Here is a 21,284-nt window from a genome sequence, read left to right as displayed (position 1 = left end):
GTCTGGTTCAGTATTGAAAGCCAGCAAGGCAGGAAACTCTGAAAGCTCTGAGGTTCCAGGTGTGGGCCAGGTGCAGTGGCCCACACCTGTAATCCCAGCACTTTGGAAGGCTGAGGTAGATGGATTGCTTGAGGCCAGAAGTTCAAGACCAGCCTGGGCAACATAGCAAAACCCTGTCTCTACAAAAAAATAAAAAAATTAGCTGGGCGTGGTGGTGTGCACCTGTGTTCTCAGCTACTTGGGAGCCTGAGGTGGGAGGATTGCTTGAGTCTGGGAGTTGAAGGCTGTAGTGAGCTTTGATTGCTCCACTGCACTCTAGCCTGGGCAACAGGATGAGACCTTGTCTCAAAAACATTAAAATTTTTTTTAAAAAAGAAATAAATAAGGTTTAAAGAGTTGCTACTCTCCTGGGTTGGCCGCTGTCAGGGGCCTTTCCCCTGGGCACCACCCAGACCCCCATGAGTCATGGTGTTGACTCCCCCTGGGCATGGCAGCAGATGTCCCTGCCTGTGCCCTGGGAATGTGTGAATCTGAATGTTGATGTTGTAAGGAGTTTCTTTGCTGGGCTTGATTTAAGAAGGCAGAATGGTCTTGAGCATGGACCATATTGGTGATGCCAGCAGCTTCTCCCACCATCTGGCTCAGCTGTATCACCCAGCACTGGGGTCACCCTGGGCATGGCCTGAACCCCAGGACACACTCGTTTGCGGTGCTGGTGCTGACTGCTGTCCTCACGTTTGTCTGCTCAGGGCCAGAGCCAAGGCCCTCAGGTTCTTGAGTAACTGGGCTGGTAGCTTTGGGAGTTTGTCACTTTTGGTGAGCATTTGCTCTTGGCTTCTGAATGTACTGTGGATCATTGTCTGGGGGCATTGGTCAGGCCAGGGCACTGCTCTTTAGTTTTTGAAACTTTCCTTCCTTTTCATGTCTTGAGGTTTGGTGCTTGGTTGATAGCACGGCTCGTGAGGGTGGATTTCCCCAGAGGAGCCGGAGTATGCAGCGGCCCCAGATTGGGTCGACAGTGTCAGGGCCCTTGGCTTTCACCCGCTGCCTGGAATGCTGGTGGTGGGGACTGAGTTCATTTCCTACAAGCTTGGTGGTTTGACGTTTCCCTCTCTCTTTTCCCTGCCTGAAGAATGGTGAGCTGATTTACGGCTGCAAAGATGCCCGGAGCCCCGTGGCTGACTGGAGCGAGCTTGCACACCACCTGAAGCCGTTCTTCTTCCCTTCCAATGGCCTGGCCAGTGGGCCCCACTGCACAAGGGCTGTGATCAGGGAGCTGGTGCATGTGATCACACGGGTGCTGCTGAGTGGCTCCGACAAGGGCCGGGCAGGCACCCTGAGTCCGGAGCTCGGGCCTCAGGGCCCGCGAGTCTGTGAAGCCAGCCCTTTCAGCAGGAGCCTTCGCTGCCAAGGTAGGGCCCAGTCTTCCCCAGGTAGGCGGTGGGGGCTGCAGGGGCCTTGGGACTCTGCAGTCCCCATGGGTGGCCAGGCGGTCAGCAAAGCCTCCTGGGGGATCTGGGGGATGCCACCTGGTTACGCCAGGGCTCCCAGCACGGGGACTCGCCGCCTCTCACCCCCAGATGCAGACTCCTTTTCTTGCCTTTTATCTGCATCTGTAAATTGCAGGACACATTTGGGCTGTAAGATTTTCCCCTAGAATATCATCCATATGTTGTGGTCCTCTCTGGTTTGTTGAATGTTTTCAACCGTGTTATCTATCCTGTTGGATCCTCATTGCAACCCTGGGGACAGGTTTTCCTTGACTTGTTCCTTAGACGGGGAGAATTGAGGCACAGAAATCCTGCAGGGCTGGGTCCTAGCACAGTGGGGTGTCTTCACAAGTCTGGGGTGAAGACACAGACCCATGGGGCCTTTGGACTGCAGGACGCCTTCCTTGCAGACAGGAGCCGGGCCCTGGCCACTGCCACGTGTCCTGACATCTCATGAGCTGACACTGCCCCTGATTCTTGGCAGCCCATAGAGACCCCATGGTGTCTGGGAGCCTGAGATGGTTTGAAGACAGCAGTTCTGCTTGTGTGCAACCAGAAACCCACCCACACCCTAAGCCCTGCCTTCTTATCTGTGCCAATTTTTTCTTTTGTTTTTTCAAGACAGGATCTTACTCTATTACCCAGGCCAGAGTGCAGTTGTGTGATCTCGGCTCACTGCAACCTCCGCCTCCTAGGTTCAGGCGATTTTCCTGCCTCAGCCTCCCGAGTACAGGTGTGCACCGTCACACCTAATTTTTGTACTTTTAGTAAAGACAGGGTTTCACCATATTGGCCAGGCTGGTCTCGAACTCCTGACCTCAAGCGATCTGCCTGCCTTGGACTCCCAAAGTGCTAGGATTACAGGCATGAGCCACCATGTTTTCTTACTACAAATGACCTTTGTGGGTTATTTTTTTCTTGTTATGAAAGTGATTCCTGATCATTTCAGAAAATTTTGTTAAAATTATGCCTATAATCTGGGCATGTAATTGCTTTTAAGGAAGCCGACTGTGTCTGGAACGACAGATGGCACCAGTTGCTGAGGTGGTCTGGGGGCACCAACAGGAGGCGCCACAGCACCCTGGGGCTCCTGCAGACCTTTTTGGACATGGACACAGACAGGAGGGAGTGGAGCTAGGCCCTGGCTGCTGGGATGTGCAGTTTAAAACAATGAGATCATACTCTACATGTCATTTTGTAACTTGACTTTCTTTACTTAACTAGCATAAATCCGTATCTATATCATCACATATATGTGTATATATATATAATTATTTTTAAAGACGAGGTCTGGTTCTGTTGCCCAGGCTGGAGTGCAGTGGTGTGAACTTGGCTCACTGCAACATCCACCTCCTGGGCTCAAGTGATCCTCCTGCCTCAGCCTCCTGAGTAGCTGGGACTACAGACACACACTACCACGCCTAGCTAATTTTTGTATTTTTTTTGTAGAGATGGGGTTTCTCCATGTTGCCCAGGCTGGTCTTGAACTCCTGGGCTCAAGCAGTCTGCCAGCGTTGGCCTCCCAGAGAGTTAGGATCGCAGGCGTAAGCCACGGCGCCTGGCGATCACATGCATTTTATTCTTTATTGACCATGCATGGATCTGCTGTAATTTTAACAAATCCCCTCTAGTTGGGCATGTGAGCTTTTACTCCCGTTTCCCTGCACATTAGCATTTTCGTGCCGGGTCCTAGTGAAATCTGCAGGTGATTACAGTTTTCCCCCTGCATGGACACCTTTCTTACTGTGTCTTTGCCTGTAGTTTGGTTCTTTGTGGGAGATGGTTGCTCCCTTCAGTGGGAGGAGATGATCCTGGGACTTGGTACCTCCCAAGCTCACTTGGCACCCTGTACAGCACAGGTGTCAAACAACTGTGAGTGGCAAGTGGAGTTTTGTTTCTGCCTCTGTCCCTATGATATAACAGGTCCTTGTCGGTGGCTTTGACCCCTGTCTGTGGCTCTGTGTGGCTGGTTCTGAGCTCGTGCCTGTCGCCAGCCCAGGTCTTACCTGCCTCTCAGTGTGGGCTCATGGCCCTGGACTCTGCAGACAGTGTCCCAGGGTTGTCCTCCTTTAGTGGTCTTGCAGATTTAAGATGTCAGCAGGATCTTAGAAATTCCTTGCCTTGCAGTTGCAGCGAGTCGAGATCGCACCACTGCACTCCAGGCTGGGCCACAGAGAGCAAGACTGTCTCAAAAAAAAAAAAAAAAAAAAAAGAAATTTTGTGTCCTGACTTAAAATGAGGATTATGTCTAAACTTAGATCATAAAGTGACTTCCAGGGCTGTTGTGGTGGAATCTAAAGGACCTTCTGAGAGTTGTGTTGGGAGAGGAGAGGCACGAGGCAGGACATGTGTGTTTTTTGCTCCCTCCTTTGTGCTTGGCCTGGTGCATCCAGTGTGGTCCAGGCTCGCTCCAGCTCCAGCAGCTCTGTGAGGTGGGAGTGTCATCTCGTCTGTCCTTAGTGCCAGTCCAGGGTCCAGTCCTTGCCTGTGGCGGTGCCCGTATGGCGGAGCCCAGGATGAGCCCTGCGCTCTGCGCCAGCCTGTGTCTCTCTCCACGTTCTTTGATAATCAACATGCTCTCGTTTTCCCCTGATGTTCTCGGTAGGAAAAAACACCCCAGAGCGCTCGGGGTTACCGAAGGACTGTCTTCTGTACAAAACCCTCCAGGTGCAGATGTTGGACCTGCTGGACATTGAAGGCCTCTACCCTCTGTACAACCGGGTTGAGCGATACCTAGAAGAGTTTCCCGAGGAGAGGTGAGGTTGGGCAGTCCCCATCTTGGGCGGCCCTGAGAGGAGACTTTGGGGTTGGGCAGGGTAAGAACGCGCCTCCCAAGGCACAGCTTCCCAGGAGGATGAAGCACGCCGGCCACTTCCCGCCCCAGTCCTCCACTCCCAGGCGCCCAGGCCTGCTCTGGAATGTAGTGCCTTGTGAAGGAGGAACAGGGTCACTTGTTTCTAGAAAAGAAAGCACATCTGTGACCCTGCTAATTCGAAACCCCAAGTTGGGGCCGAGCCTGCAGAGGGCAGTGTTGCTCCACAGCTGAGCAGCGCTCCTGCAGGCCCTTCTGTGTCGGCCAAGCCTCTGTCCTGGGCTTTCAGTGCGGGTCACTGGGGTCCATACCTGCTGTGTCCAGTCGAGGCCAGGATCCTCTTCCTTCCTCACTGCGTTTCTGACACAGGATCCTACTTGTCATGAACAGGAGAAGGCTCAGCTTCAAGGCTCCGTGGTTCTGGTCTTTCTAAGTTCTGTTAAAAACCTTGATGTTTAACATGAGGGAGATAGATCTGTTATGTGTTTTTTCAAAACAAAATGTGTGATGTTTAGTGGTGCTGGGCTTTGTAGACTGTGTTAGCAGTTTAAGAAACAGCCTCTGTGCAGCTTTGTCATCCTGTTTTTATTGTGCTTTCTTCTTCAGAAAAACCTTACAAATAGATGGGCCTTATGATGAAGCATTTTACCAGAAGCTGCTTGACCTTTCCACTGAGGATGACGGGACAGTGGCCTTTGCGTTAACGAAGGTTGGCAAACCCATCCAAAAACTTGCTGTGTGATCCTTAGATTCTTAGCACTAATCTGTTTTTTTTTTTTTTTCCATTACCTACCCCTGAGGTTTAAAGCAAAAAACTTGGGATCTAAAAGAAGTGGCTGAAGTTTCTCCCAGATGAACTGGGGCAGGTGGTGGTGCATTGAGGTTTTAAGGGGAATTTCCCTTGGTTGAGTTCTGCCCTGGCCCGTTCCTGGTGAGATCAGGCCTCAGGGGTGGCCGATCTGCAACCCATCTGCATGCCTTCTCAGCAGCCCACAACAGGCTCTCTGCCAACCGTCCTTTGCTGCAAGGCCCTCGCCAGGGCCCTGGGACCCCACCTGTGCCTCTGTCCTGCCACTGGCTGTATGCGGGCAGCTTCCTGCCCTTAGGACCGAGGTCAAGGTACAGCCTACAGGAGTCTCTTAGGGAAGAGGACTGGCCCTGCACTTCCTGGGTCTTTGAAATTCAGGGCTCCGTGAGCTTGGATAGGAAAAAAATGGCATCTTCATTTTCACTAAGCTGTACCTGGAATTTAGCATTTCTTTCCATTACGAATGTGGCAATGAGCCTGTGGGTTCATCAGGACTGAGGAGTTTGCCACTAAGAGAATAAAAAAACAGACTTTCCGTCTCACACTGTAGCTGCAGACACTTCCAGTTGTGGTTTATTCATCACTGCATGAAATGTTACATATTACTATGGAATACATTTGTTTTTAAAAATATTTTGGCTCAGCACTTTGGGAGGCTGAGGTGGGAGAATTACTTAAAACCAAAAGTTGGAAGCCAGCCTGGTCAACATAGTGAGACGCCCATCTTTACAAAAGAAAAATAAAAAAATTAGCTGGACATAGTGGCGTGTGCCTAGAGTCCCAGCTACTTGGGAAGCTGAGGTAGGAGGATGCAGTCAAGGCTGCGGGGAACTGTGATCATCCCGCTGTGCTCCAGCCTGGGTGACAGAGCAAGTCCCGTCTCAAAAAAAAAAATTTCTTTTTTTTTTTTTTGGTATTTTACATTTTTGCCACCCGTATTTTATATTACACATTTAAAGATGTTATCCTGGGCTGGGTGTGGTGGCTCACGCCTGTAAACCCAGCACTTTGGGAGGCCGAAGCGGGCGGATCATGAGGTCAGGAGATTGAAACCATCCTGGCTAACATGGTCAAACCCCATCTCTACTGAAAATACAAAAAAATTAAGCAGGCGTGGTGGCGGGTGCCTGTAGTCCCAACTACTTGGGAGGCTGAGGCAGGAGAATCACTTGAACCTGGGAGGCAGAGATTGCAGTGAGCCGAGATTGCACCAGTGCATTCTAGCCTGGGCGACAGAGTGAGACTCTATCTCAAAAAAAAAAAAAAAAAAAAAGTTATTCTGAGAGAGGCCCATAGGCTTTACTAGGCTGCCAAAGCCTTTACAGGACAATAAGCAGTGAGGAAACCTGTTCTGGAGTGAGCTGGTGCTCTTCCCCACATGTGCATGCACCGCTGCCTGGAGCCCTGGGACCCACTTGCCTTGTCTCGTTGGCATGTCTGTGGCTCACACTTGGGAAAGAGCCCTCAGTGCTTTCTTTAGTTGGGGCCACAGCTGTCAGTGTTTTGAGGAGGACTGAGGATGTCTGGTAGAGCCTCAGGTGAGCCTCTGATGCAAAGGGCCACAGGGATGTTAGCAGAGGCCCAGAGCAGAGTTGTCATCCTGGTGAGGAGAGTTCCAAGTGGAGCTCTAGGGTGAGAAGAAAGCAGTGGCACCTGCCTTGTGCTGTCTGTCACTTGGGTACGTTGATTTAGGTATAAACAGCAGTGTGGCGGGTTTTTTCCCAAGAGAAGAAATAGGACTTTATTTTCTTTTTATGTATTTCTGTATTTTTCAGTTTTCTACAAAATAAGTATGGATTACTTTTTAATTTTACTTTAATCTTTTAACCTTATATGTAAATGTAGTCTTGTAAGCAGTTAAAGCAGGCATCACTTAACTAGCAGAAGGGCTAAAATAAAGACACTGAAACAACACCAAATGCAGGTGCAGAGAAACTGGATCTCTCATCTGTTGCTGATAGGGATGGAAAATGACACAGTCACTCTGGAAAACAGTTTGGAAGGTTCCTACGCACTAAACACGCAATTACCCTGTACTTGCGCTCCTGGGCATTTATCCCAGAGAAATGAAGACTGACACTCACCAAAAAACCTGTACAGAAATGTTCACAGCAGCCCTCTTTGTAACAGCTAAAAACTGGAAACCACCCACATGTCTTTCCACGGTGACCTCCAGCGGGTCAGACAGACTGTACATTCATACCACAGAACTCTGCTCAGCACCAAAAAGGAACAGACTCTTGCTAAACAGCCCAGATGGACCTCCAGGGGGTCCCCAGAGGTCACACTGAATGATTCTGTGTGTATAACATCCTTGAATGACAAAGATTAGTGGTTGCCAGGGGTTGGCAAGGAGGAACAAGGGAGGTAGATGTGGTTATAAAAGGTCAAACCAGGGGATCCCTGTGGTGATCAAACTGTTGTGTATCTTGACTGTGGTGGTGGATGCATGAACCTACGTGTGCTCACACACACTCTCACATATGCACACTCGCATATATGTAAAACCTGAGATATCTGAATAAGATTGTGGATTGTATCAGCATCAGTCACCTTGCTGTGATATTGTAGTTTTGCAAGATGTTACTGGTGGGAGAAACGTGGCTTGAGGTCTTTCCGTGCTGTCATAGAAGGGCCTGCCCTTTTTCTCTTGTAGGAAGTTAGCTTCTGGTAATTGAACTTGAAGGGGGTATTTGTGAAGCTGAAGCTGTGGAGTAGGCTGAGGACATTCCTTCCTACACAAAAGTTGTTGCACTCATATTGTTTATCTAATTGAACCCTGTAGGCCAGGCGCGGCAGCGTATGCCTATAATGCCAACACTGTGGGAGGCTGAGGCAGGTGGATCAGTTGAGACCAGCCTGGCCAACATGGCAAAACTCTGTCTCTACTAAAAATACAAAAATTAGCCAGGCATGGTGGTGCATGCCTGTAGTTCCAGCTACTCGGGAGGCTGAGGCAGGAGAATCGCTTGAACCCAGGAGGCGGAGGCTGCAGTGAGTCAAGATGGCACCACTGCACTCCAGCCTGGGCGACAGAACGAGAGAGTCCATCTCAAAAAAAAAAAAAAAATTGAACTGTGTACCTCTGAAGAAAAGAGGAAATATTGTCTTCGTTTCAATGCTCAGGAGACTGAAGCCCCCAATAACTCTTGCTTTTGTCTGTTGTGTAGTATCTGATAGCAGGGACAGCAGACATTTGTAATGTCTGGTCCCTGTTGCGGGTACCCAGCCTGGACACTGTAGCTCAAAAAGAGCCATGGAGAAAACATGAGTGGGGCTGAGTTCCAGGAAAACAAAAACAGGAGGTGGTGGGCCGCATTTGGCCCCCAGCCCATAGTTTTTTGACCTCTGTGTACTTTTGCTTATTAGTTTTTTTATGTCATTTTTTGCTCTATGTGTTTGGAAGTTACTCTTGTTTCTGTCCCTTTTGTGATGTGTTGTCCAGTTTGATCCTGCATATTTAAAGTCTAATCAGTTATTTCATACTCCTAGTCCCCACACAATATAAGGACTTGGGATACTTAATTCCAGTTGTCTCTTCAAACTTATGTGCAATATGTATTGTTTTGTATTCTGTTTGTCTTGGTATTTTTTTTTAGTCATAATTTAGAGTATTATTTTACACAGATGTTTGTTTAGATTTATCCATGTGTTTTTCCATATCACTGCCTAACATTCTTGTAGCTTAGATCTTTCTCCATTTTCCTTTTTTTCTGTAACAACTTTTTTGAGATGTAATTTATATACCATACAATTTACCCACTTAAAGTGTTCAGTGCAATGGTTTTGACTGTATTGAAAGATACGTGCAATCATCAGCACAGTCGATTTTAGATTTTCATCACTTCAGTAAAAACCCTGTACCCTTTAGCTATCATCCTGTTGTCTCCCCATGACCCCCAGCCCTAGGCAACTACCTGTCTACTTTCTATCGCTGTAGACTTGTCTCTTCCGAATATTGCATATAAACAGAGTCATTGAATGTGTGATCGTTTGTGGCTGGCTTCTTTCATTTAGCCTGATGTCTTCAAGGTTCATCCATGTTGTAGTATGCATCAGTACTTCATTCCTTTACATGGCTTAGTAATAGTCCATGGGGTGGACATATCCATTCATTCATCGATGGACATTTGGGTTATTTCCGCTATTATGGGTTTCTGCTATTGGGTTGTTTGGCTGTTATGCTCAGTGCTGCTATCAATATTTGGGTACAGGTTTTCTTGCATGGACGTGCGTTTTCACTTTTCTGGGGTAATATGCCTAGGAGTGGAATTGCTAGGTCCAGTGGCACTTTTATGTTTAAATTTTTGAGGACCTGGGCAGACTTTTCCAAAATTGCTGTATGGTTCGATCTTCCCACCAGCAGTGTATGAAGGTGTCTTTATTTTTCTCACATCTTCAGCAACACTTGCTATTACTTGTCCTTTTGATTTTAGCTGTCGTTGAGAGTGTGCAGTGGTATCTTGTAGTTTTGATTTGCATTTCCCTGAAGACTAAGAGCATCCTTTCATGTGCTTGTTGCCCACTTATATATCTTTTTCAGAGAAATGAAATGTCTATTCAGATCCTTTGCCCACTTTTTTTTTTTTTTTGAAATGGAGTCTCTGTCACTCAGGCTGAAGTGCAGTAGTGCAATCTCAGCCTCCTGCATAGCTGGGACTAACTATAAGTGCACACCACCATCCCTGGCTAATTTTTTGTATTTTATTAGAGACAAGGTTTCACCATGTTGCCCAGGCTGGTCTTGAACTCCTGAGCTCAAGCAATCCAGCCACCTCGGCCTCCCAAAATGCTGGGATTACAGGTGTGAGCCACCGTGCCCAGCCCCCTTTGCCCACTTTTTAATAGTGTCATTTATCTTGAGAATTCTTTGTATATTCTGGCTACTAGACCCTTATCAGATACATGATTGGCAAATATTTTCTCCTGTTAGTTGTCTTTTTACTTTCTTGGTAATATCTTAGATGCACAAACATTTTTAATTTTGTTGAAGTACAGTTTAGTTTTTCTTAGGTTGTTCATACTTTTGGTGTCATATCTAATGATTCATTGCTAAATAAATCTAAGATCATGAAGATTTCCCATGTTCCCTTTTAAGAGTTTTATAGTTTTAGCTCTTACAGTTAGGTGTTTGATCCATTCTGAGTGAATTTTGTATATGATCTCAGGTAGAGGTCCAACATCATTCTTTTTTTTCAGGGACAGGGTCGGGTCTTGCTCTGTCACACAGGCTGAAGTGCAGTGGTGTGTTCGTAGCTCACTGCAGCTTCAAACTCCTGGGCTCAAGTAATCCTCCTGCCTCAACCTCCCCTGTAGCTGGGACTACAGGTGTGCACCGTAACGCCCAGCTCCAACATCATTCTTTTGCATGTAGATATACAGTTGTCCCAGCACCATTTTTTTTTTTTTTTTTTGAGACAGAGTCTCCCTCTGTCACCCAGGCTGGAGTGCAGTGGCGCGACCTTGGCTCACTGCAACAACCTCTGCCTCCCGGGTTCAAGCGATTCTCCTGCCTCAGCCTCCTGAGTAGCTGGGACTACAGGCATGTGCCACCACGCCTGGCTAATTTTTTGTATTTTTACTAGAGACAGGGTTTTGCCATGTTGGCCAGGCTGGTCTTGAACTCCTGGCCTCAAGTGATCTGCCTGCCTTAGCCTCCCAAAGTATTGGGATTACAGTTGTGAGCCACCACACCCGGTCAGCACCATTTGTTGAAGAGACTATTCTTTCCCCATTGAGTGATCTTAACATCCTTCTTGAAAATCAATTGACCTGGCCAGGCGCGGTGGCTCACGCTTGTAATCCCAGCACTTTGGGAGGCCGAGGCGGGCGGATCACGAGGTCAGGAGATCGAGACCATGGTGAAACCCCGTCTTTACTAAAAATACAAAAAAATTAGCCGGGCGTAGTGGCGGGCGCCTGTAGTCCCAGCTACTCGGAGAGGCTGAGGCAGGAGAATGGCGTGAACCTGGGAGGCGGAGCTTGCAGTGAGCCGAGAGCGCGCCACTGCACTCCAGCCTGGGCGACAGAGCAAGACTCCGTCTCAAAAAAAAAAAAAAAAAAAAAAGAAAATCAATTGACCATAGATGTATGGGTTTATTTCTGGATGCTCAGTTGTGGTTCATTGATCTATATGTCTGCACTTATGCCAGTACCCTGTCTTGAGTACTACTGCTTTTTAGTAGGTTTTGAAATGGAGAAGTGTGAGTTCTTTAACTTTGGTCTTTGTTTTCAAGATTGTTTTGACTATTTGGAGCCTCTTGTAATTCCATATGAAGTTTAGAATCAGCTTCTTCTACAAAGAAGCCAGCAGGGATTCTCATAGGGACTTGGGGAATCTGTAAGTGACCTTGGGTAGTAAGTCTTTTGTCTAAGAACATGGGATGTTTTTCCATTTATTTAGATCTTGATTTTCTTTTGACATTGTTGTTTAGTTTTCAGAGTGTAAAGTAAGGTTTTATGCTTCTTTGTTAAACTTATTTCTGAAATATTTTCTTTTTAATGTTGCTGTAAATGGAATTGTTTTCTGAGTTCCATTTTCAGATTGCTCATTACAAGTGTAATCAGGTGTAGAAATACAATTTGATTTTCTATATTGATCTTGTAGCCTGCATCGTTGCCGAGTTTGTATGTTCTAATAGATTTTTAGTGGATTTTTTTAGGATTCTCTCTATTTAAGATCATGTGTGAATAGAAATAGTTTTGCTTCTTCGTTTCCAATTTGGATGCCTTTGATTTATTTTTCTTGTATAATTTCCTGACTAGAGCCTCCAGTACAATGTTGAATAAAAACGGTAGGAGTAGATATACCTGATTTGTTCTTGGTCTTATGGGGACAGTGTTCAGTCTTTCATCATCATGCATGATGTTAGCTGTTTTTTGTAGATTCCTTTATCAGATTGAAGAAGTTCCCTTCTCTTCCTGATTTGTTGAGTGTTTTTATTCTGAAAGGGTGTTGGATTCTGTTAGATGCCTTTTGTATATCATTTGAGATTATCATGTAGTTTTTGTCCTTTATTCTGTTAATGTGGTGTATTGCATAAATTTATTTTTGGGTGTTAAAACCAACTTTGTATTTCTGGGTTAAATCCCACTTGGTCATGGCGTCTTGTCCTTCTTATATCTTGCTGGATTTGGTTTTTGATTATTTTATTGAGGATTCTTATATCCATATTCTTAAGTTAGTGTGTATTTTTGTTTTCTTGTGATATCTTTGTTTTTGGGATCAGGGTATAACACTGGCCTCATAGAATGAGTTAGTGTTCTAGCCTCTTCTATTTTTTGGAAGAAGTTGAGAAGGATTGGTATTAATTATTCTTGAAATATTTGACAGAATTCACTAGTGAAGCCATCTGAGTCTGGGCTTTTCTTTGTGGATAGTTTTTTGATTTTTAATTCATTCTCTTTAATTGTTATAGGTCTAATCATATTTTCTGCTTTTAAGTCAGTTTTGGTAGTTTGTGTCTTTTTAGGGAAGTGTTCAGTTTACCTAAGTTTTCTAATTTATTGGCCTACAGATATTTATAGTTTTCTTCCTCTTCTTGAAGACTATTCTTTAGAAGCTATATTAGTGAAGAGTTTTTGGTAAATTCCCTCTGTATCTGAATATATTTATATTTTGTCTACAGTTTTGAAAATAATCTTTTTTCTGGGTGCACAGAAGGGGTTGATTTCTGTTTTTTTTTTTTTCTTAATAGCATTTAAACATTTCATACAACATCTGGTTTTTGCTGTTAAGATGTCTCGTGTTAGTCTGTCCTTGCTCAGTAGGTGATCTGTCTTTTCTCTCTGGCTGCTTTTAAGGTCTTCTCTCCCTCTTTCTTGTCCTTTTGACATTTTAGTGCAATGTGATTTAGGTGTGCTGTGCTTTTTATTTTTCCTGTTTGGTGTATGTTATGCTTTCTCTATTTGTGGATTTATGTCTTTTATTAGTTCTGGAAAATTCTCATTTTCTCAAATATTTTCTCTTCTCCATTATCATATTCACTTCTTCTGGGACTCTAATTTGACTTGTGTCAAACCTTATTTTATCTCCCACACATCTTAACTGCTCTTTCATATTTTTCATCTCTTTGTCTCCTTGTGCTACATTCCAGGTGCTTTTCTTTTTTCAGCTCTATCTTCCAGTTCATTGATTTATTCTTCAGCTGTGTCTAATCTGCCATTTCACTTGTTTATTGAGTTTTCCATTTCAGTAGTTCTTTTTTTGTTTTTGAGACGGAGTCTCTCTCTGTCGCCCAGGCTGGAGTGCAGTGGTGCAATCTTGGCTCACTGCAAGCTCTGCCTCCCAGGTACACACCATTCTCCTGCCTCAGCCTCCTGAGTAGCTGGGACTACAGGCACCTGCCACCATGCCCGGCTAATTTTTTGTATTTTTAGTAGAGACGGGGTTTCACTGTGTTAGCCAGGATGGTCTCGATCTCCTGACCTTGTGATCCGCCCACCTTGGCCTCCCAAAGGGCTGGGATTACAGGCGTGAGCTACCGCGCCCAGCCCCATTTCAGTAGTTCTATCTTTAATTTCTGAAAGTTCCATTTGGTTTGTTTTCACATCTCCTTGGTATTTTTTTCTAGTTCCTTGTGGCTTGTCTATTTCAAAATTCTATCTTTTATTTCTTTAAGCAATTTATGAAGTTATTTTAGATTCTTATATCAGATACAATAAAACCTTGGTGGTAAAAAAAAAATCTCTTATTTTGACTGACTCATCCATGTTGTCTTGCTTGATTTTGTTTGCCTTGTTGATTTGTTTGATCTTAACCTATAGGAATCCTGGAGACCCAAATAGGGGATGCCTTCCTCCAGAGAGGATAGGGATCTTTGGCAAAAGGGCAGAGTCTCTGGTTTAGATAGATTCTCTACCCTGTGGCTTATTCCTAGAATCAGTGCTGATAGTGGCACTGGACTGTAGGACAGCTCAGCCTTCCTAGTTGCTTCATGCTCAGAACTCTAGTTGCAGCTCTTTATGGGTAGGTGGTGAGAAGAGGGGGTTGGGTTAGGGATTTTCCTTACCTTACGCAAGCCCAACAATACGTTAAAAGGAGCGGTTTCAGGAATCTAGTTGTTTTGTAGAAGGGCTGTTGGATGTCCTCCATAATCCTGTCTCTTTAGTGTGTTCACACCATTGTTAGTTACTTGGGTGTTGATATTAATTTGTTGGTATTAAAAATAATGTTAACATTCACATTTTTGTACATCTACTGTTGTGCACTTAACATAGCATTTCTGTAAGACAGATTTTTAGATGTAAAATTGCAGGGTTTATTTTTGATAGGTCCTGTCACATTGTCCTCCCCAAAAGATTTTACTAATTATATTTCTTCTTGCAACAGTTGAAGACAGTTTCCCCATGCCCTTGCGAACACTAGATATCACTAATATTTAAATTTTTTATTTTAATTTTCTAAACTTTTGCTTCATTAATCATTGTGAAATAATAGCAAATACAGAAAAGTACACAAAAAAATATACAACCCACTGACTTGTCACAAAGTAAAAATTCTTATGGAACCGCCACTTATATTTGGACATGGAACACTGGCAGCGATCAGAATTCCTGTTGTCCCATCCAACCAGACCTGTCTCCTTCCTCCCAGGGTTAACTATTGTACTGACTTATATCCCTGTAGTTTAGTCCGTCCTGTTTTTAAACTTGACTTATGAGATCATGCTGTATATATTCATGTCTCCTGTTTGTTTTTTTAGCTCTGTGTAACATTTATGAGATTCACCTTTGCTAGGGCACCCATTGCCACATTTCTATTTACTTTATTGCCACATTTCTATTTACTTTAGAGTGATCCATGAATGGATATATAGTAAGTCCTTTCTCAACATCCTTGACAGGTTCATGGAAACTGTGACTTTGAGTGAAGTGACCTATACAGCAGGTCCTCAAATAACATCATTTTGTTCAATGTTGTTTTATTATAGTGATGAGAAAAGAAATGGCTTTGTTTTTATTTTTGTTTTTTTGAGACAGAGTTTCATTCCATCGTCCAGGCTGGAGTGCACTGGCATGATCATGGCTCACTGCAGCCTTGACCTCCTGAGCTCAGGTAGGTGATCCTCTCACCTCAGCCTCACAGGTAGCTGGGAAGCACAGGTGTGTGTCACCATGCCTGGCTAATTTCTTTCTTTTTTTGGAGATGGAGTCTTGCTCTGTCACCCAGGCTGGAGTGCAGTGGTGCGATCTTGGCTCACTGCATCCTCCGCCTCCCGGGTTCAAGTAATACTCAGCCTCCTGAGTAGCTAGGATTACAGGCACCTGCTAATTTTTGTATTTTTAAGTGGAGATGGGGTTTTACCATGTTGGCCAGGCTGTTCTGGAACTCCTGACCTCATGATCCACCTGCCTCAGCCTCCCAAAGTACTGGGATTACAGGTGTGAGCCACTGTGTCCGGCACACCTGGCTAATTTCTTAAATGTTTTGTAGAGATGCAGTCTTATTATGTTGCTCAGGCTGGTCTTGATCTCCTGGGCTCAAGCAGTCCTCCCACCTGGCGTCCCAAAGTGTTGGGATTACAGGCGTGAGCCACTGTGCCTGGCCTAGTTTTGTTATACATTGTTTGGCTTCAAGTCACAGTTTCCCAAGAACCTAGTGACGACATTAAGTGAGGACTTAGTGTACTACAATTTATCTGTTCTGCTGTTTTATGAACATTTGGGTTGTTCCTGGTTTTTGGCTGTTATGAATATTCTTGTACAGATTTTGTGTACATGTGCACACATTTCTCTTGGATATATCCCTAGGAGTGGGATTTCTGGGCCACAGGGATGAGTATACTTAGTTTGAGTAGCTACTGTAAAACAGTTTTACCTGATTATGTTCCCTGCAGCCGGTTAAGAGTCACCTGTGCTCCACACCATCTCTTACACTTAGTTGTGGGTCTTCTGAATTTCAGCCATTCTGGTGTGTGTGTAGTGGTATCTTGTGATGAGATTAAGTACCTTCTCATATGTTTACTGGATTTTTCCTTTTGTGATATATTTAAGTCACAATTTAAGTCTCTTGCTCATTTTTTTGGTAGAGTTGTCTTTTTCTTATTGACTTGAAGGCATTCTTTGTATATTCTGGATAGAAGCCCTTTGTCAATTTTGTGTCCAGTAGGTATCTTTTCCCACTATGTAGCTTGTCTTTTGACTTTTTTTTTGAGATGGAGTCTCACTCTGTCACCCAGGCTGGAGTGCAGTGGCACGATCTCGGCTCACTGCAAGCTCCGCCTTCCGGGTTCACGCCATTCTCCTGCCTCAGCTTCCCGAGTAGCTGGGATTACAGGCGCCTGCCACCACGCCCAGCTAATTTTTTGTATTTTTAGTAGAGACAGGGTTTCACCATGTTAGCCAGGATGGTCTTGATCTCCTGACCTTGTGATCCGCTTGCCTCGGCCTCCCAAAGTGCTGGGATTACAGGCGTGAGCCACAGTGCCCGGCCCGTCTTTTGATTCTTAATGGAGTCCTTATGAGAACGGTTCATAATGTTAAGGTAGCGTAATTTACCAGTCTTTTTCCCATTTAAGAAGTCCTTCTTTGCCTTAAGGTCCTAAAGATATTTTCCTACCATATCTTTAGAAAATTTATTGTTTTGTCTTTCACATTTTGTTGGGTGACTGTCTGAAACTGATTTTTGAAATGGCAGGAGGTGGGGTTTTATTTTCTTTTCAAATGGAATTGTCCTGGCATCATAGAAATTGTGAACACTATAGAGTCACAACAAGCTTTGGTATCTGACAAATCCTTCTGTCTTCTTCAAGCATACCTTGGCTGTTCTCGACCTTTTGCATATCTACATGAATTTGAGAATCACGTCACTCAGTTCTGCAGGAAAAGCACAAACAAAACTGCTGTCCCACAAAAATTAAAAACTAAAAAAAAAAGCCGCTGGGATTTTAATGGTGTAGCATTAAAATAATGATGAGTGTTGAAATCTACAATACTGAGTCTTCCAACATGGACATTTAAACTTTTATATATATATATATATAATTCGGATAAAGATGTTTTATGGTTCTCTTCAGAGGTCTTATATTAATTTCATGATATTTGATGGTTTTAGATGTAAATGGCATCTTTAAAAAGATCTTACTTTAAAAGTGTTTGTTTTGATTATGCAGTAATGCGATTGGTTTTTCTATTTTGACTTTGCGTACATCAACTTTGCTCACTTATATTAATCCTAACGATTATAGTTTCTTTTCGATTTTCTTTATATGTAATCATAGTCTGTGAATTTGATGTTTTCCCTTTCCTTCCCAATCCTTATACCTTTCACTTCTTTATTTTACTTTATGTAGTTAATTTGTGATAGTATGAATTTTAGTCTTGTTCCAAATCTCAAAAGCATTTTACCATCAAGTAAATTGTTTAATGTAGGTTTTTTTTCCTTAAGTGTCTGACATCAGATTAAAGAAGTTTGTTCCCTTCTTTTCCTGATTTATTAAGAGGATTTTTTAAAATCAGGAGCAGATGTTGAACTTTATCAATGCCTTTTCTATTTCTATTGAGATGATCATATGATCAAAATATTTTCTGTTAACGTGGTTAATTGCGCAATTTGTTGTGATGTGTTCTTTTTCTGTATGATGATATTGGGTTTGCTAATATTTTGTTTAGGGATTTTGGCAGATGCTTATGAGTGATAAGAACTGTGCTTTCTCTTTCTGTAATGTCTGTGTTCAGCCTTGGTGTCGAGGCCTAGACCTGCCCATAAAACACTTAAAAGTTCGTCTGTTTACTCTTTCTCTGTTCCCTGGAAGAGGTGGATTAACAACGGCCGGGTTCAGTGGCTCACGCCTGTAATCCCAACACTTTGGGAGGCCAAGGTGGGAGGATCACTTGAGCTCAGGAGTTCAAGACCAGCCTGGGCAACATAGCGAGACCTCGTCTCTACTAAAAATAATAAAAAATCAGCCGAGTGTGGTGGTGCATACCTGTAGTCTTACCTGCTTGAGAGGCTGAGATGGAAGGATCACTTGAGCCCTGCAGGTCGAGGCTGTAAGTGAGCTGTGATGGTACCACTGTGATCCAGCCTGGGCAACAGAACGAGACCGTGTCAAAAAAAAAAAAAAAAAAAAAAAAAAGGAATGGTATTATTTCTGACTTAAATGCTTCGTAGAATCACCTGTGAAACCAGCTAGGCCCCATAGTTGTCTTTGTAGGAAAGTTTCAAATTTTAGTAAGTTGTATTTTTCTAGAAATTTTTTCTGTTTTATCTATGTTTTCAGAATTTTGGCATATGATTTGTTGGGTAATGTTCTTTTATTATCTTTTCATGTTTTATAGGATCTGAAGTATGCTCTTTTAATCCAGATGTCTGATATTTGATTTCTCTCCCTCTCTGCTACTATCTGAATGTTTTACCCTCCCACCCTGCCAAATTTATATGTTGAAATCCTAACTCCCAAGGTGATGATGTTAGGAGGTGGGGCCTCTGGGAGGTGATTAGGTCATGAGGGTGGAGCCCTCATGATTTGAATTCAGGCCCTTATACAAGAAACCCCAGAGTGCAAGCCAGCCCCTTTCACCATGTGAAGTGACAGTGAAAAGAGGGCTGTGGATAAGGAAGTCGGCTCTCGCCAGATAGCAGATCTGCTGGCGCCTTGGTCTTGGACATCCCAGCCTCTAGAACTGTGAGAAATAAGTTTCTGTTGTTTATAAGCTACCAGTTTTGGGCATTTCATGATAGCAGCCTGAAGGGGCTAGGACACTCTCTCTTTTTTTTTTTTTTAAATTTTATTATTATACTTTAAGTTTTAGGGTACATGTGCACAACATGCAGGTTTGTTACATATGTATACATGTGCCATGTTGGTGTGCTGCACCCATTAACTCGTCATTTAGCATTAGGTGTATCTCCTAATGCTATCCCTCCCCCCTCCCCCCACCCCACAACAGTCCCCGGTGTGTGATGTTCCCCTTCCTGAGGGCTAGGACACTCTCTTAATTATTCCCACCAAGAGTTTAGTTTCCTAAAAATCAACTTTTGATCCATTTGTACTGTGTGATTGTTTTCGGTTTGATTAATTCTTGATTATTTCCTTTTTTCCATTAGGCTAATTTGTTCTTTTTGTAACTTCTTCCTGATATGCATGCTTATCCAAGTTTCAGCACCTTCTTTGTTCTAAAATGTGCATTTAAAGCTATATATTCCTCTAAAAATGGCTTTGGCCACATTCCACAAGCTGTACTTTCAATATTCAATTAAAATATACTTTGATAATGATGAACATTTCTTCTGTGACCCATGGAAATATTTAGAAGGGAATTAATTAGTAAGCATGTGAGGGTTCTTGTTATCTTTTTTGTATTGATTACTAGCAAAATTGCACTGGAGTGAGAATAGAGTCCAAGTGATCCTGTGGCATTTGTTGAAATTGCCATTTGATCCTTTGAAATTTTTTGTGGCTTTATTAATTTTTAAAAATAATGCTTCTATGTGTGCTTGAAAAGGTAGCGTCTTCTCGGCTGGGCATGGTAGCTCACGCCTGTAATCCCAGCACTTTGGGAGGCTGAGGTGGGTGGATCACCTGAGGTCAGGAGTTCGAGACCAGCCTGGTCAACATGGTGACATGCCATCTCTACTAAAAATACAAAAATTAGCCAGGCGTGGTGGTGGACACACGAATCCCAGCTACTCGGGAGGCTGAGGCAGGAGAATCGCTTGAACCTGGGAGGTGGAGGTTGCAGTGAGCCGAGATCACACCATTGCACTCTAGACTGGGCAACAAGAGCGAAACTCCATCTCAAAAAAAAAAAAAAAAAGAAAGAAAAGGTAGTGTCTTCTCAAATGTTGGGTGTGGCATTTTAATCTCCCTATTAGGCTAAATTGTTTTGTTCAGATCTGCAATCTTAATGATTTTACTGTCTGCTTGTTTCGTAAGAAGGATGGCCAGAAACTTTCCATGATAATTTTGAATTTGCCTATTCTTATTTATCTTGAGGCTATACTGTTAGGTGCCTCAGAGTTAGAACTGTTACATCTTCCTGGTGAATTAAAATTTTCATTTTGGTGTCATTTACCTTTTCCTTTAAATTTTTTTTTATTTTTTCTTTTTACCATCACATGTAATGTCCATGTAATCATTTATCATTTTTAAGTGTCCCTTATCTCTGGTTATACTTTTTGTTTCCTTTGACTGAGTGTAATGGAACTTCTCTAGGTTCTTTGGTTTCATATTTGCACTATGTACCTTTTTCCATCCTTTCATTTTTAACCTTCTTTTTTTGTATTTAAAATGTGGCATATGATTGGGTTTGGCTTTTTATTCATTCTGACATTGTCTGTATTGTTTTATTAGACTTCCACTAAAGCTTAAACTTTAAAAAATTGTTCTTACCTATTTTAGGTTTCTTTTTTTTTTGAGATGGAATCTCACTGTTGTCAGGCTGCAGTGCAGTGACACGATCTTGGCTCACTGCAACCTCTGCCTCCTGAGTTCAAGTGATCCTCCTGCCTCAGCCTCCCGAGTAGCTGAGACTACAGGCGCCTGCCAACACACCCAGCTAATTTTTGTATTTTTAGTAGTGATGGGGTTTCACCATTTTGGCCAGGATGGTCTCGATCTCTTGACCTGGTGATCTGCCCGCCTCAGCCTCCCAATGTGCTAGGATTATAGGCAACAGCCACTGCGCCTGGCTCTATTTTAGGTTTCTATTTCTCTTCTCTCACAGTCTTTTGGCTTATTTATTTATTTTTTTGAGATGGAGTCTTGCTCTGTCGCCCAGGCTGGAGTGCAGTGGCACGATCTTGGCTCACTACAGTAGCTCCACCTCCTGGGTTCATGCCATTCTCCTGCCTCAGCCTCTCGAGTAGCTAGGACTTTTGGCTTATTTTTTATTTATCATTCCATGTCCCTGCTCTGTGTGGAAGCTGTAGAGGCCTTTACTTTTTTTCTAGTGGTTATTTTAGTTATTGCCAGCAAGCAGTTGACTTATTAGAGTCTAATATTATTTTGTACTTTTACCCTCTTCTTGGACAACGCAAAGTTCTACGTTTTACTGCTGCTCCTGACTTACATTGTTGTTGTTGTTGTTGTGTATTCTATTATTTTAAACTCAAGGAGACATTCTTATTTTTTTTATTACAGGCATTCATTAACCCATGTATTTATTTCCTGCATTGCCCTTCATTCTGTCCTGTATTTCTGAGTACATATATATGTATATATATATATAT

General features: G+C 43.5%; 1 protein-coding gene across 4 annotated transcripts in view; it reads left to right on the top strand.

The window, feature by feature from the left end:
• IPPK (inositol-pentakisphosphate 2-kinase) overlaps window positions 1–21,284 on the top strand; it is a 60,984-nt gene that overhangs the window by 31,042 nt on the left and 8,658 nt on the right. For 3 of the 4 annotated variants that reach the window (XM_032164522.2, XM_032164523.2, XM_058444752.1), the window contains exons 9-11: window positions 1,133–1,412; window positions 4,096–4,246; window positions 4,909–5,011. In XM_032164522.2, the coding sequence (XP_032020413.2) occupies window positions 1,133–1,412; window positions 4,096–4,246; window positions 4,909–5,011 (534 nt within the window). Of the gene's footprint in view, window positions 1–1,132; window positions 1,413–4,095; window positions 4,247–4,908; window positions 5,012–15,091; window positions 15,231–21,284 lie in introns of those variants that run through there. The other variant, XM_058444753.1, reaches the window with a different exon arrangement.

The sequence above is a fragment of the Hylobates moloch genome, unplaced genomic scaffold (genome assembly GCF_009828535.3).
Source record: "Hylobates moloch isolate HMO894 unplaced genomic scaffold, HMol_V3 SCAFFOLD_10, whole genome shotgun sequence".
In the NCBI taxonomy this organism is placed as follows: domain Eukaryota; kingdom Metazoa; phylum Chordata; class Mammalia; order Primates; family Hylobatidae; genus Hylobates; species Hylobates moloch.
This window is presented reverse-complemented; position numbering and strand designations above follow the sequence as displayed.